This window comes from Grampus griseus (assembly GCF_964374135.1).
Source record: "Grampus griseus genome assembly, chromosome: 16".
Classification (NCBI taxonomy): Eukaryota; Metazoa; Chordata; class Mammalia; order Artiodactyla; family Delphinidae; genus Grampus; species Grampus griseus.
This window is the reverse complement of record NC_139010.1, coordinates 62970964-62987521: the sequence shown is the minus strand read 5'-3', so window position 1 is coordinate 62987521 and position 16558 is coordinate 62970964. Positions and strand designations below refer to the sequence as shown.

Genomic DNA, 16558 nt, shown 5'->3' with positions numbered 1-16558 from the left:
TGAAGAGCCTAGTGCAAGGCCAATGCTAGAAAGAAATGCTCAAAATTAGTATTAGCTCCTTTTACAGATCGGTTTGTTCATCACAGGTAACCACATAGCTCGACACTCAGAGCACTCACCAAGACACCCAAAGACACTCATTCATTTGCCAGGAAAATACAATGCTCACTACATCAATTTCTGGGCACTGTGGCCACACTGATGTGTTTCTGTCATGGTGCTTGCAAAAGCACTGAAGATGTAACTCTTTTAAATGGATGGAATAACCATGCTTGAAGGTGGGAGAGAAATCTCTAGAACCATGTCAGATTTGCCACTGAGATGTAGATGCCATTGATGCAAAGGATGAGCACAACAGTGACTGGATGTGTTCTAAGCACTTAAATATCATTCTTTACTTAATCCTCAGAGCAATATTAGAGTGTAGTAGCTACCAGTCTTATTCTGACATCACAATGAACAAAACTAAGGCACAGAGAAATTACCTGATTTGACAAAAGGCATGCAGCAAGGAGAATCTGAGTCTGGACCCCAACCCAGGTTTGTCTCATTTCAAAACCACTCTGTTCCAATGCCTCTAATGTACTATCATTCTCTTGGCTTTTTGGGAAGAAAAAACCAACTAGTAAGACCTTTGAGATCTTGGGTATTTGTACAGCACGTTATGCTCAAGGTTATAGATGGAAATTCCTAACCTAAGAAGTACTTCAGGTCATCCTCAATTAAAAAAATAAAACCATAATGCCATTCTGCAATTTTAAAATTTCCCTCTCATAATACAGATTAGATAGATAGATAGATGATAGAAAGATACTTCAAATAATAACTCAATGATGATCATGGATTAGATATTAGTATCCTTGATTTAGAGAAAACAACACTGAGCTTCAGATCAGGTGATTCTTTCAGACTAACAGATAATTGTTAGAGAAATAGAAACTAGGCTCTCCAAACACTTTGTCCACTTCTCTGTTGATCAAATATTTATTAGACACTGTCTGGTATTTCAGGCCTTAGAATAAACACCCAAAGAAAAAAATGGTGCTATAGAGAAACACTATCTTTGGTTCCTTGTGGTCTGTTGAGTTCATTGGGTTCATGATGGCCAAGAACTGCCCTCCCTACACACAGTTGTCTCCCAGTAAAGATCAACAGGTGAACAAACACTAACAGAAAAGAACTCCCTGGCTGGACAGCCCAAACCTCACATCCTCAGAGGTGAAATGAACTTAAAATCCTTCTCTGATGTTCTCCTCCTAGAAGATTTTCTCTTTTTTTCCCACCATGTATGTCTGCTGGTGTTTTAAAGCAGAATTTTAGGGTCTGTGATCTCCAAACAGGGTGATGCAGAGAAAGCATCCTGGGGCTGGGGGGTACATGGTAGATGGGAATTAGGAGACCTGGGTTTAGGTCTGGCTCGACAGCTAAACAGCTGTTTGACCTTAGGATGCTCATCTCACACAGGGAGCTTCACTTCTCTAATATACTAAATGGGGAATCTCATTAACTAACCTCCTACCTATTGTCTTGGTGAATAATAACACCAGAAATGCAAAAGCATCATAGTCTATACTAAGAACTTGAAAGTATACAGCACAAATGATGCAAACAGGAAATTGTCCCTTGCGTCCATAAATCTAATTCAGTCTTTTATCAAACCATCCTAACAGTCAGTTTTTACACCGAAATAGAAAGCATCCATTTAGTGAGTAAACTAGTCTGTGCCAGGGAGATACACAGTATCTTACTTAGTTTTCACAGAAATCGAGATGATGCAGGCATTATTCCCTCCAGTTTGCTGTTGAGTGAATTAAATTTTAGGTCAGATCACTTGATTAAGCTCACATAATAAACATGTAGCAGCGCTAGAAACCTAACCCTTGTCTCTCTGACCCCAAGGTCCGTATTCTCTCAACCACAGCACGCTACCACCCTGGAAAAGAGCAGGATTTACAACATTGTAAACCAACTATACTTCAATAAAATGTTTTTTTTAATTTAAAATAAGAGCAGGGATGAATCATCTCCCACTCTCACCATGCAAAAGCTGAAGTTCTCTTCGGTCATCTCATAACAAACAAACAAAACTGGCACTGTTCCATTCCTTTTTAAAAGGAATTACTACACCAGCAACTGAATATTAATTTCCCCTTTCTTTAGATATCCAGCATTTCTGAGTCTGATATATCTTTCATAAATTTTTTTTTTAAAGTAAAGGTCTAAGATGAGCAGTACCAATCACATCAAGAATGACTAGAGAAAATGCAAAGACAAAAACAGGAAGAGCGAAAACCATGCAGCCCTTAAGCTGAGGAACCCTCAGCCACACTGCTCTCAGCTTCTGTCGTACGAGTGTGGTTATCCTTGAAAAAGCTTCGTCATCACCAGTTGCCAGGAGTAGGGAGTATCTGCAAAGTCCAGAGTTTGGCCCTGAAGTCCCTTTCTTTGAGACTTGGCAACATCAGTACCATGCCTAAGAGGAAGAACGTCAGCACCTGGCCCTAACAGAACACCTAGCAGGTCTTGCTAAAGATGCTTTACGTACATTATTATCCCATTCGACTTTCGCTGCCCTGCATTTAGATATCTAATTCGTGTTTCACAGATGGTGTCGCTTAATTTCAGAGATGCTAAATGACTTCCTTGATATTATGCAGCAAGTGAGTAGAAAGGCCGGGATTAGAACAAAATGGAACAACATCAATATTAGAAATATTGGTTAGAGGGGCAAGAACAACCAGGTTTGTACAGATTCTCCAAGTACCCTTCCTTCCTTAGGATTATTTGAACTTTCCCTATTGTAACAACGAACTTGCTGTAGGAGGGTATGTCATATTCAATTACGTGGATTCATAGCTTCATTTAAGTACCCCCTACTGCCCACATCCCCCCTCTGCACCCCCCCACCCAACATCAACACAGAAGTTAGAACACGGGGACATTCGGTATAGACCTAAGCACACACCAGTCAGAAAGGGCCAAACCTTTGTACTACTGCCCAACCACCAGAAATAGGTCAGGGTCCCCAGCTGGCTGGGCCACACAACGGCACTGATGTTGACCTCCTTGTTTCTTATGGCAACAAATGGAACTCGGAGATGAACGTGCTCCACGGGACCTAAGGGAACAAGGAGAACAATGTCAGTGTTTCTATTCCTGGAATAAACAAACAATCACACTCCCAGATTCTTAATCGTAACCTCTGTTACCATCACCTATAATAAAACAAGGATTGCAAACTCACGGATGTTGAGAAGTGTGTGTGTGTGTGTGTGTACTTGAAATGAAGTACCACGTATAATAGGGAACTCAAATCGGGCTTCAGATCTTTTCAGTGCCATCTGAATTTAATTTCCATCCGATGAGCCCAACCTCGAATGCTTATGAACCTCCAGCCCAAGGACAAAGCTAGTTTACTGGACACCTAGTCAATAAATAGGAAGATAAAGCGTGGTCTCTTGCATTTCTGCCGATTAGCCTGTATTGTGATTGGGGGTCAGTGCATTGTAGGGAGGGCTCCGCCATTATCCTCAATTGTTAATTGGCCCCATCTTGTTCAACAATCGGCCATTGTGCCTGTCATCTGCAACACTCAGTGGGTATCGTTCAGAGGCTCGCAAGGCTGTTTTATAGAAAGGAAAGAGCCCATCTCCCTAAATTGAAGGAGAAATAAGTGTCAGGTTCCCAAATAATTTAAAAAGCTGCTTGCCTAAAGGCGACCAAGCTTGTATTTTTTTTCTTCCTCAGAAAACTGATGTAAGCAGTCTCAGGTTCTAAACTAGCAAGTAACAGAATAGATTGGAACCCACCCTGTGCATACTAAGTGAGGATTTTAATTTAATTCATTTCCAAAATAACGTGAGAAGAGGAAAACGCTGTTGGAAAACGTTAGTGTATCAGCATTGCCTTTGTGGGTTAGATCGGTTATTTTTTAACTCTGTGGGATTTTCTCCCCCACCCTTACCCCTTTCTTTTTCCTTTTTGTTTTCTTTTTTTCCTACTTCCTTTCCTGCCTTTCTTCCCTTCCTTATATCCTTCCTACTTAGCCAAATCCAATGAAAATCTTCTAATTATCTGTCCACACTAAGTCAGAGCACATTTCCCTGGTTTCCACCATGATGGGGTCGATGAGCTAAAGTGACTAAAGGTCACAGCTGTGGCATGGCCAGCTCTTTAGCCTGGGCGCCTTGAGTTCTTCTCATGGGTGGGACATTTTCCAGGCCACCCAGCCTTCACTATTGATGTCTTGGGTTATTTTGGAGACAGCTCAGTTTAAAGGGAAGAAAACAGATGGATACTTTTCACTTCTGCTCCTGTTTAATTTTAGATATATGACCTTTTCCTCTATCTTACAGAACCTTGAGTCTACACAGACTGTTATGCTGTGCCCTGCCTTCCTTACAGTAATAAGAACATATGAAAGTGATGTGTGGATGTTAAAGGTATCATATAATTAATTGTGTGCTGACACTGTTTCCACCACCACCACTACCACTCCCACCACATCATCACTGTTACTGTGTATCACTGTGTAGAAGTCCCTCTTGAGAGAGTGAGCGTTCTGAGTCTCACCGGGTACCTCCTATGTCGTAGGTAAATTTATATTGGGATAAAAGGTGTTTGGACAGGGACTGATGTTCGGGTGAGGAGATCAGCCAGACTGGCTTGCCACCTCCCAGATGATATTTTCCTGAACAATCAACAAGTGAATCTGTGTACCTACAGCGTGAAAATATTCCTTGCCTACTGCTCTCTCACCTGACCCCAGACATACGGTTCCTCAAGATTTCTTTCAACAAATAATTTCAAACCTGTCACTTCAGATACACATTTGGCTGAAGGTTTAATTATTTTCAATGAGTAAATCTGTTTAATTATTTTTGTATGGTTTGACTGTTGGTGAGAATAAACACACACACACACACATACACACACACACACGCGTGAGAAAATATCACCTACTTTTCATTGCTATATTTACTCATTCTTAGGAGTTTTTCTGGTTTATCTCTCTTTGTTGTTTGTGTGTTACTGATCATTGTGGAAGAGAATAAGGTAATGGGAAGGGGACCCTGGCCCGGTCATGAATCTGGGTCTTATTTTAACACCTCAGAGTTGTTCTTCGTGCCCAGATTCACATCCCTCATTCTTCTCCTGCTGGGAAAAGGGCCCCTTTTATGCTCAAAGTCAATGCTTCTTTTTTTTTTTTTTAATTGAGGTATAGTTGATTTACAATATTGTGCTAGTTCCAGGTGTACAGCAAAGTGATTTGGTTATACACATATACATATATATAAATTTTTTTTTTTTTTTTCTTTTTGCGGTACGCGGGCCTCTCACTGCTGTGGCCTCTCCCGCTGCGGAGCACAGGCTCCGGACGCACAGGCTCAGCGGCCATGGCTCACGGGCCCAGCCGCTCAACGGCACGTGGGATCTTCCCGGACCGGGGCACGAACCCGTGTCCCCTGCATCGGCAGGCGGACTCTCAACCACCGCGCCACCAGGGAAGCCCTATAAATATTCTTTTCTTCAAATCTTTTCGATTATAGGTTATTACAAGATATTGAATATAGTTCCCTGTGCTACACAATAAATCCTTGCTGTTTATTTGTTTTACATACAGTAGTGTGTATCTGTTAATCCCACGCTCCTAATTTATCCCTCACCCTCTTCCCCTTCGGTAACCGTAAGTCTATTTTCTATGTCTGTGAGTCTGTTTCTGTTCTGTAAATAAGCTCATTTGTACTATTTTTTAGATAACGCTGCTGTCTTATCTCTCTCCCTCAAAACGCATGGAGCCCATTCCCCTGGCCAGCTCATGGGAACCCTGGGCTTTTCCACAGTTCAGTGATGTCGCTATGACTCATGGCCCTAGACAGGCTTCTCAGCTTTCGGTCACTCAGAGGCTTCAGCTCAACCAGGGCTTACACTGCTGGGTACTTTGATACCCCAAAATATAAAATGAGACCTCCTTCTCCCTAAACTCATGCCAAACACAAAAGGGGTGGGGCTTCCACGAATTAGAACACCATCAAGCGTGGCCACACATATGCCAGCTTCAGGACAAGTACATTTGGGTAAACAGAATCTCAAGCAACAACATCAAACAGCTTTTCAGGGCAAAGAACCCGAGCTGGAAGCTCCAGACTTCAATCTACAGCTAAACCGTGGATCGGGGAGAAGAGAGCTGAGGGATTCAGGAGGGAACACAGCAAACTCTTAAAACCCGCACCGTCAAAGAGAGCTCTTTCTGATAAAACTCTAATAATCTGTGCGAGATTGGTTATCATGGGCGGCTAACAACTACCTTTGTTAGCTAATGGCCCAAGATGAGGCCAAGAGCAGTTTCCACTACAATAACTGTCTGGTAAACGCAGCCATGATTGATTTGGAGGAAATTATGAGCACGAAAAAAGTTTCAAGGGACATTTCCTTCTTCACGCACGTAACCCACAGTATGAACCTGTTCCCTGCTCTTGTGTGTTTTTTTGCCACTGAAATACATTGGTCACTGTGTCTGGCAGGCAAGGCCCACTCTTGGCAGAATTAGGAACATGGGTGGGGCAGGTCGTTGGAATAGAGGAAAGAAAATGTTTTTTCTTTGTCTTCATTTTTAAAGGCGGCAGAAGTGTCAGGTAGAAAGTGAATGGGAAGTACTTAGTAGTTACTAGAGCAGGTAACACTCAGCATGTGCCAGGCTGGGTGCTAAGTGGCATTTTGCACACTGTGCAGAACAACACTGATGTTGACCTGAGATCATCATCTTTAGAAAGACCTGTGGGCAAGATTGGCCCTTTGCTGGCATCTGGGAACTTGGCTCTGGGAGTGTTTCCAGCCAACAGTGAGCTGATAAGATTGGTTTACTCTGCCTATTTTTTTTTTTTTTTAACCAATGATAGGGTTTATTTTGAAAAAATGCTTTCCTCGGGGAGTCTGGAATTTTGGTATACCCTAGGCAGAGGATGGCTACTTGACCAGTCCCCAGTAAAAGCCACAGGCACTGAGTCCCCAGTGAACTTCTCTGGTAAATAGCCCTTCATATGTGTTGCTACAACTCATTGCTGGAGGAATTATGAATGTTTTATGTGACTCCATGGGGAGAGGACTCTTGGAAGTTTGCACCTAGTTTCCTCCAGACTCTGTCCCCCTGGCCTTTTCCCTCTGCTGATCTCGACGTGTCTCCTTTCAGTGTAATAAATTATAGTCTGAAGTATGACTATATGCTGAATCTTATGAGTCCTTCCAGCAAATAACTGAACCTGGGAGGGGATGTCTTGGGGACCCCTGACACACACACATAATCCAATTTGATTCTCATGGCCTTGCTATAATCTAAGTATTAAAAGTGAGGAAACAGGGGTCTGTAAAGACTAAGAAAGTTGACTGACAGTAGACATTTCACAAACGGATATGATCAGAATTCAAACACAGGTCTCCCTTGCTCTAAACATGGCTCATAAACACCTTGCACACCCCCCACCTGGGTTTCTGACCTGTTGCTTCTGACACAGAATTATTATTGTCGGTGTGGTGTGGTTATCACCCCTGGGGCTATTGGTGGCCCGTTTCTCACAGTATCTTCCCACCCTCACCAGAATGTAAACTCTGCAAGGGCAGGGCCATCTCTGTATTGTTGCCTCCCAGTGCCTAGCAGAAGCCTTGCATATATTAAGAACTCAACAAATATTCATTGAATAAATTAGTAAATGATTGGGTGTGTTATCTGTGTTTCCTATTTATTGTTACAAGATCCCTGTGAAGCAAGGTGCCAGTTAGAATTAAGGCATTTTGAAACTGAAGTTCAGAAGACCCAGAGAAGAAATCATTTATCTCACAGTCATGTAGTGTGGCGTCTTTAAGGATATAACACGTATAATCCAGGTCTTTCTCCATGCACTTCCCTCATCACTGCTGGTCCTTATGCTGCTATTGTGACCAGAATGCTAGGAGACCAGCTAGGTCACTGTTTGCCAGGGACCTTTTTTTTTTTGCGGTACGCGGGCCTCTCACTGTTGTGGCTTCTCCCCTTGCGGAGCACAGGCTCTGGACGCACAGGCTCAGCGGCCATGGCTCACGGGCCCAGCTGCTCCGCGGTATGTGGGATCTTCCCGGACCGGGGCACGAACCCGTGTCCCCTGCATCGGCAGGCGGACTCTCAACCACTGCGCCACCAGGGAAGCCCACATCTCAATCTTTTGATTGAGGTCATCATTAGGGGTAGTAGTCACACCAAATCTTGCTCAGCTTGGAATCCTGGGAAGTCTGAACAAAGGGAGTTGTCAACTGGGAAGAAAGTAAGAGAGGCGATGGCTCACGCTACTTACAAACCACGTGCAGGAAGAGGACAGCTGTGTCTGAGCCCAGGTTGTTCTCCGCATGGGCCGTCACCTGGAAGATCCCCGCACTCTTGTACACGTGCTTGATGCCGTCCTCGATGGGACTGAAGTTAGCATAGGACACTGCAATCCCATCCCCAAAGTCAAGCTGGATGTTTGTCCTTTGGAGATCACCCTGCAAGGTGGAATAGCAGTTGGCCTGGGCCCATTCACATGGTCCAGCCTGATTCCTATTTGATGCTTGGTCCTGGGCCTTCAGCAGCATCCTCTGAGGCCCTAATCTCTCCCAGAGGGCTGAAACACCCTCGACACAATCGTCAGACTCTCTCTACTGGGCACTATGGACAGGTACTATGGACCTATTGCCCCTGTATGCCCAAGCTTGGGGCAGCCTGATTTGGTTGACACCGCCAATTATGGATAAGGTAGAGCCTCTGTGAAGCTATGAACTGGGGAAGCCAAGGGCTTCCCTGGCTCCCTCATACACATTGTTCAATAATTTCTCTCCTGTGTCACCATCATTATTGTCGTCCTCCTCATCATCATAGTAGTAGTAGTAACAGCTAATACTGATAAAGTTTCTTTTCAGTTCTAAGCAATTAATCCCCTCACAACTCTATAACGTAGAGAGTATTACTGGGCCCATTTCTAAAATGGGGACAAAAATAAATTAAGTAATTAGATCAAAGTCTTTGCAGCCACTACTGGAAGAGCCAAGTTTTGAACCCAGGCAGCCTGGTGCCAATACTCTCAACCACCTCAATACTCTCAATGCTATAACTATAATTGTCCCATTTTTTAGAATTTATTATTAGGTTCCAAGCATTATGCTAATCACATATTATATAATACCATCTTTAAAGTAACTCTGTGAGATAGGATGATTATTTCCATTCTACAGATGAATACTGCATACCAGCTGAAACTAGACCTGTGCTCTGTTGACCTTGGGTCTCCCTAAACCTGCCTAAGCTCCCTCTTCCCTAAAGCCTTTTTCGACCATCTCAGCTCACAGATATTCCTGCCTCTTGAGACGCTAAGAGCCCCCGGGTGCTGCATGTGGAGGTGATGTCAGTGGTTCAGTTGCACGCATCTTACCATCCCAAGTTGATCCTTAGCTTATTAAGGGCTGATATTGAACCCCATCCTTTCTTGTCCTTCTCCCCCCTGTATTGGGCCAACACTCTGGATAAATTAAATTGAACCTGACCATAAGATAAGGATCCTGGATGAAAAAGAAGAGTTGGGTCTCTCTACTTATTGACAAAGCTGGTTGATGGAATAAAAAGAGAAATACGTCATTTTAGAATTATCTGCCCAGTGAACGTGCACTCATCACATTCTGTGCATTCTGTCTCTTCCCCCGTGGCAACCCAGAGGTGAGTTGGTTGGTATCAAAATATTAATAGGCGCTACCTTGCCCCTCACACGATGTCAACTACCCTTGAGTTTATGAATATAAATTAAAGGGAAATGAACTGAAGGCAATTCAAATGGATAAGATCATGGCTCTTCACATCTATTCAAGAGAAGTTTTTTATAGAGCTGGTCCTGGAAACTCCCCAGTGGGAACGTGATAATGACCTCCTCTGAATATTAAATTTCTTTAATTTAAGCACCCAGTGTGGATGAAGCCTAAAGAATCTGTCAGCCCGGGATAAGGAACCCTCACCGTCCTGTCCAGTGTGGGCCAGACTTTAAAGGTCTCTAAAGTATTCAGAGTTAGGGGAAAAACTCCTGGCCTGCTCTGGTCTCCTTCCAAACTCTCAAGAGCACACAGTAATTTGCATTTAAATTTAGATGGCTTTGTAAATCAGGCAAGCTTTCTTGCCCCAGCACCTCAGAAAGGAGTGCCTGAAAAATTCCCTGGTTTGGAAACAGATGAAACAACTCATACAGGAAGCAAGAAGCATAGAGCAGAGCTATTTCTACCCTGGAATGAACGAACGCAGTCTGATTTTACTGCCGAGATTGCAGAAGACCTAAAAAGTGAACTAATGGAGCAGGTAGCTGATGGAAAATCAGCTCATATGACATTCTTTATAAAATTAAGTTTAAAGGGTTAGAATCACTTCCCCCCACCCTCACACTCATACTTTCAAGACCCTTTGAAAGCCTTGTGGGCTTTTCTAATCTGTGGGATTAAGGGTTTAAAAAAAAAAAAAAGGAAAAAATGTGAATTTCCTTCTTCCGGCAAAGTTTACAGTATACAATCTAATGATAATAAACATTCCTCCAAAGATGCAGACCCTAAAGGGATACCTCAAAGAATATATTCAAATTTGCACCTGCCCAGAGACAAGGGTGCCCCACTTCTGTATTGTGGAATGAAGGGGACAGGGTCCCTAAATATCCCAAGACCTCACCATTGACTTTGTTACAAGGACTGGTGGGAAAACGTGATCTTCTCTTCCCATCTGGAAGTGGGCAATGACCTGCCTGTGAGTTCTGACCTCACAGACGCAAGAGGGTCTCCCCTACCTCCTCCATGAGGATGATGAAGGTCGCATTGTGCCCCTGCTCTGCCACCAGGCGCCCATCGGTCGTCACCACGTGGAGGCCGTGAGGGGCTTTTCCGGGGCATATCTGGGCCTTGGCGGTGTACTTCTCCCTCAGTCCGTCTGTGCAGTTGTTGGACACGATCCGCCGGTACCTGAGAGGTATTGACCATCGTCAGTGGTGGGGTTTGTGCCAGTGTGTGCACCCTCGCATGCGCACATACGGCAGAGCGTGCAGGAGAACAAGAGCGAGACAGAGATTCCGCACAGCTGCATCTAAAGGCTGAGTCCCAAAGACAACAGCCATTTAGGATGCTAAGCAAACGCTGAGAAACTGCTATCCCTCCATCTCAGAAAGAGCAGCTCCTTAAACATTATTATCGATCCTACTGGTGAAACGCAGATCGCATCAGTGTCTAAACCAGGCAAGAAAAATCAATGTCTGACTCACACATGATACAGGAGGATACAGACCCACTGGACTAGGAAAGCAGGTGCTTCTCTCTGTGATGGAGAGACTTGTGCCTACCTCCCTGAGGCCAGAAAGCAGCTAGAAGATCAGCCTTCTAACTATGACTACTCAGGAAGCCTCTTCTGGTCTTCCCTCTACCCCCAGGACATCATCCCATCCCCTAATACCTAATAGCCCTTACTGTGGAGCCACTGGGCTCTTTTACAGCACATTTTCTCTCCTTGTTAATATTTCATTTCTCACTCATCACCAATGCCAGACTAGAAGCACAAGTTTGAAACTCCTATTTGATCCCGCTGTGGTAAAACTGTCTCAAAGAAGAAGCTTGCATGGGAAAACCTCCCCGTGAACACTGTGACCTTCTAGGTTAAAGGCATCTTTGCGCACAGTGATGACATGACATCTCGCTTGACCACTGACCCCAGCACGTGAAACCGAGAGCTTGCCCACAGCCCTGACCTGCACGACAGACTTTATTTCCAGGCACATCACTGTCTGTAAGGCTGCATAAAATCAATACTCTGGTAAAACCACATAAAATAAATGCGCCACAGACACCGACACCACCACCACCATCATCGCCATCATCACATCACATCTTTCACCCTGTGTGTCAGGAGTAATCAACCAGTCCATCCATGTTGCCTTTTTCTGGTGGCCTTGAGAGCAGGTGAAAGCAAATTCCTGATAAGTGATACCAGTCTTGCACTATTCCTGATATTTCCTCTCTCCCTGCCCCTCACGTACTGCTGAATTACCAGCCCCACATCTCCATCCAGAGATCTCAGGAGGGTGTCAAGCAAATGTTATATGTAGTTATTGCCTCAGAAGCAATTATAATATATCCTCTTATAGATATATCAATATATTATTTTTAATTGTCAACTGAATTCATAATGGTTCTAGAGCTCCTCTGTCCAATAAGCTAGCCACTTTCCACCTGTGGTTACTGAGAACTTGGTTAGTGGTGTGTGTTGAAATGATAATATTTTGGACATACTGAGCTAAATAAAATATATTATCAAAATTAAGTTCACTTTTTTAAAAAAACGTTTTCAGCGTGGCTATTTTAAAATGTTAAATTACACGTGTGGCTCGTATTATAGTTCTTTTGGTCAGCACTGGTCTATATAATCAAACTTTTCTAACCTATACTTTCTTGCTGAGCTTCAGTCATTTAGAAGATACTGAGTTTTACCTATGATAGATATTTTGGTGGGTATCATGTCCTAATGCACACTTGATATCACCCAACTCTTCAGCCTCAACTGGCCAGCTGGTTGACAATTTGTACTAGAAGCCAACATTTAAGCAACGTGGAGATGCACTTGTTGTGAATCTTTTGAAAAAAATGAATAGTTTTTCCCTTTCATCTTCTTGATTTATTTGGTGGCTACTTGGGGTTTTGGTACACCTAACTTGCTTAAACTTGGGTCTACCTACACATGTCACAGGATCATATGAGAAGCCCTAATGCAATTATCTTCCAGCTTATGTCCAGGTATGTTCTGTCTGGGAATTTGGTGGTGTAGCTCATCTTCTGTGCCCATTGTGTTCCTCTCCCTCAAACTTCCTAGCACTTTAGTCTCTGACACCACATGTCTTTAAGTTTCATGCTGCTGGATCTGTAGTTTGAGTGGCTTAAATCCCTAAGACCATTCACATACAATAAAATGACATCAGCAGTGCTCAAACCTCAGCTCAGATCCCAGGAACAGCTCCCTAAGAACCAAATTTTTGGCTAAAAAATGTGTGTTTCTCACAGTATCTCAGACCACTCAATACACCTCTTCCATCATGTTTTTTCTTCCTCTGTAGACATCAGTTGGGTAGACAGTACTCCTACCACCATTTTACAACCAAGTAAGGTAAAAGCACTGAGCTGGTGAGTAACTTGTGTGAGATGTTAGAAGATCCATTGGAAGAGCTGAGACTGAATTCCAGAACACTTTAGTCCCTTGCTACTCAAAGCTTAGTGCTAGGACCAGCAATGCTGACATCGCATGGGAGCTTGTCGAAATGAAGAATCTCAATGCCACTCTAGATCTCCTAAATCAGAAGCTATACTTTAACAAGATCCCCAGGTGATTCACAGCACATTAAATTTTAAAAAGCACTGTCTCAGACCACCAATCCACTTTCCAAATCTGTTCTAGGTCATAGGAGTGGCAAAGGAAAGGGGAAGACAACAGATCTCCAAGGAAAATTTTTTCAAGCATCTGAGTGAGTAAGTAATAAGTGAACAAAGAGAGAAACATACATAACTTGACAAGTACAGAGAGTGTGCCTTGATCTTCTTAATCCAGGAGTTCCTAGGATGGGACTTTTGACTTTTCATTCTAAATTTTCGTCATCGGTCTACGAGAGCTTCAGTTCATCTATCACTAGAAAGCACTGTAGTATCTGCACACCACTAGTGTTAATTTATTTCCATTGGGGTCTGGAAAATAAGGTGGCACCGCCTTCCAAAAGAGAAGGCTGATCAAATAATAGCTATGGTATTTCAGAGGCAAATAGCAAAAGGTACTGAAATCTGGGTAATCAGAAATCTCTCTTTTTTTTTAACACCTTTATTGGAGTATAATTGCTTTACAATAGTGTGTTAGCTTCTGCTGTATAACAAAGTGAATCAGCTATATGTGTACATATATCCCCATATGTCCTCCCTCTTGCGTCTCCCTCCCACCCTCCCTATCCCACCCCTCTAGAAATCTCTTTTGATGCTCCAAAAAAGCTAGCTTCAGCTAAAGAACCCTTCAGCTTTCCTCAGAAGCCACCTGTTACAAACAAACTCTATCTACACTCCACCTTGCTTCAGTAGGAATCCTCCTTTGATCCCAACTTAGGGAAACAGGGAAACAGTGATTGGAGCTCCTTCAGGTATCTTACTTACCCAGTGCTGTTAAGGTAGCTTTGACCAAGGCTGCAGTCCTTTGACGGGGATGCTGGATTGTACCAGAAAGCTGGGACACACTGGCTTTCTCCATGTCTCTCATAGCCATAGTCACTGTCGAGAAAATAAATATTGCATACTGGTGTAGATGCACAAATGTGAAAACACCCACAGGCACACACGAACACATCCCTTTAACCATCCCCAAAGCTGCAACACATTCTTTAAATGTTCCCAGTCGGGACAAATATTCACACTTTGAAAATAGATTTCATTTGGAAATAATCCCAAAGTCATTCGGAGTTCAGTGTATAGAAGACATAATAGATTATCAGATGGAGGGTCCAGGCTTAAACAAGTATGGATGTACATGATGTGGCAGGTACGCTGGCTTGGGGTGGGTGTGCGGGATGCTGTAAGCTTAAAAGGATATTTTGGATCACAGTGGATTTCCTGAAATAAGAAGATGACAACCAAGAAGATGACTTTAACGGTCAAGATTTATTTCTGTGTTCAGATTCCACATTTTATTCCAAAATGGAATTCATTGATCTTATTTTCATTTTTTCTGAAATTCTCTCTCAAACAAATATACACCTTTGCATTCACATATACACAGTCGTTCAAACTTTTCCCAACTATTTATAACACAGGTCCCTTGTTTCCTTTAGGAAAAAACAACACACACACACACACACACACACACACACACAAAACCCCACAAAAACTATACTGTAGCTCTTCTCCATGTTTTTGTAAAAGCCTAGCCATAGTAAAATGAAGAACCAAAGTCTGGTATGATTTTCTGCTCCTTTCCTCCACATTCCAGAATGAGGAAGTCATCGACCATTGTAGGAGAGGCGCTCTCCCATCTGAAATGTAAATGGTGTTGCCTTACTTCTTGGACTTTTATAAAGCTCCCAGAAACATAAATTCCAGGGTAGAAAAAGAGCAACAAAGTAGGCATTTTGTAACTCTTGTAACCAACCCCAGGTCATTGAAGGTGGCTTAAATTTGGGGGAGGAGTCATGCCTCCAAGTCAAGCACCCAAAGATGTCCTGAAACCCACAGACAGGGCAGAACAATCTGGACATTTGAATACTGATCCACTAAGTGTTAATAAAACATAAAGCAACAGGAAAATCGCTCTCTCCAGACCCACCCCTCCTTTCGTTTTCTGCTCTCCTATTCTTTGAGCCAAGATTTAATTAAAGTCCAATGAAAATAGATGCAAATTGTCTATGTGGGTAACTAGGATAGCAATGAAAGGGAGACAGAAAGAAAAGTTTAATTCCACATTTATTACTCAGTATGTGCCTTGTCCTGTGAAGGCCATAATCCTTATTCTCAAGGGGTTTTCAGTCTTTTGGAGAGAGGAAGACAACAGGCCTCAAATCCAACAAAAGAACAGAGTAATCAAGCAGAACACAGTGTGATACTGGGTGAAGCAGTACAGTTAAGAAGTACCAATTGACTGATGAGATTATATAAATTATCTTCTCGGTTTGACCCCACCCTACCTTGTCACCACCTTCCTCCAAACCAAACTCAGGCCAACATTTAACCCTCTTTGTCTTTGTCTGTGTGATGCCCGGGGCTTTTGTGTGTGTGTGTGTTTTTAAATATAAATTTATTTATTTTGGCTGCACTGGGTCTTCGTTGCTGTGTGGGCTTTCTCTAGTGGCGAGCGGGCGCTACACTTCGCTGCGGTGTGCAGGCTTCTCATTGCGGTGGCTTCTCTTGTTGTGGAGCACGGGTTTTAGGCACGCGGGCTTCAGTAGTTGTGGCACGCGGGCTCAGTAGTTGTGGCACACGGGCTCAGTAGTTGTGGCTCGCGGGCTCTAGAGCACAGGCTCAGTAGCTGTGGTGCACAGGCTCAGTTGCTCCACGGCATGTGGGATCTTCCCGGTCCAGGGCTCAAACCCGTGTCCCCTGCATTGGCAGGTGGATTCTTAACCACTGCACCACCAGGGAAGTCCTGCCCAGGGCTTTTGAAGCATTCTACCTTTTTCTGTTTCAGGTGGTTTCCTATGTATCCTTCTTCAAAATCTAGGTCTGATGAAGCCATTCTTGCTTCCCTGGACCAAACCTTTGTGGTCCTAGCATTTTAGAAACATCAGGCTACAAAAGAGCAAACCCTTCTGTTGGTTTTGTTCGGCAATATAAGAGTCTAGACTAGGACACTGAAGGTGTTGAATAAATATTTACTGGGTGAATGACACTCTAATTACATTTTTAAATGATTGCACAGATTATCCCATGGCATCTGGTCTATTTCTGCAGGGAGACTGTGAGCCCATGGTTGACTTCCCAGTGTGGACCACAGAGAGAATCCCAGGTGCTCAACAGATGCCAGTGG

At 43.4% G+C, this 16558-nt stretch overlaps 1 protein-coding gene across 1 annotated transcript in view; it reads right to left on the bottom strand.

Annotated features, from left to right (window-relative positions):
- SORCS3 (sortilin related VPS10 domain containing receptor 3) overlaps positions 1 to 16558 on the bottom strand; it is a gene marked incomplete at both ends in the record, with an annotated part of 579237 nt that overhangs the window by 20461 nt on the left and 542218 nt on the right. Inside the window, 4 exons of the mRNA XM_082673649.1 lie at positions 2985 to 3118; positions 8325 to 8511; positions 10818 to 10989; positions 14200 to 14313. Of these exons, the coding sequence (XP_082529775.1) occupies positions 2985 to 3118; positions 8325 to 8511; positions 10818 to 10989; positions 14200 to 14313 (607 nt within the window). The remainder of the gene's footprint in view (positions 1 to 2984; positions 3119 to 8324; positions 8512 to 10817; positions 10990 to 14199; positions 14314 to 16558) is intronic.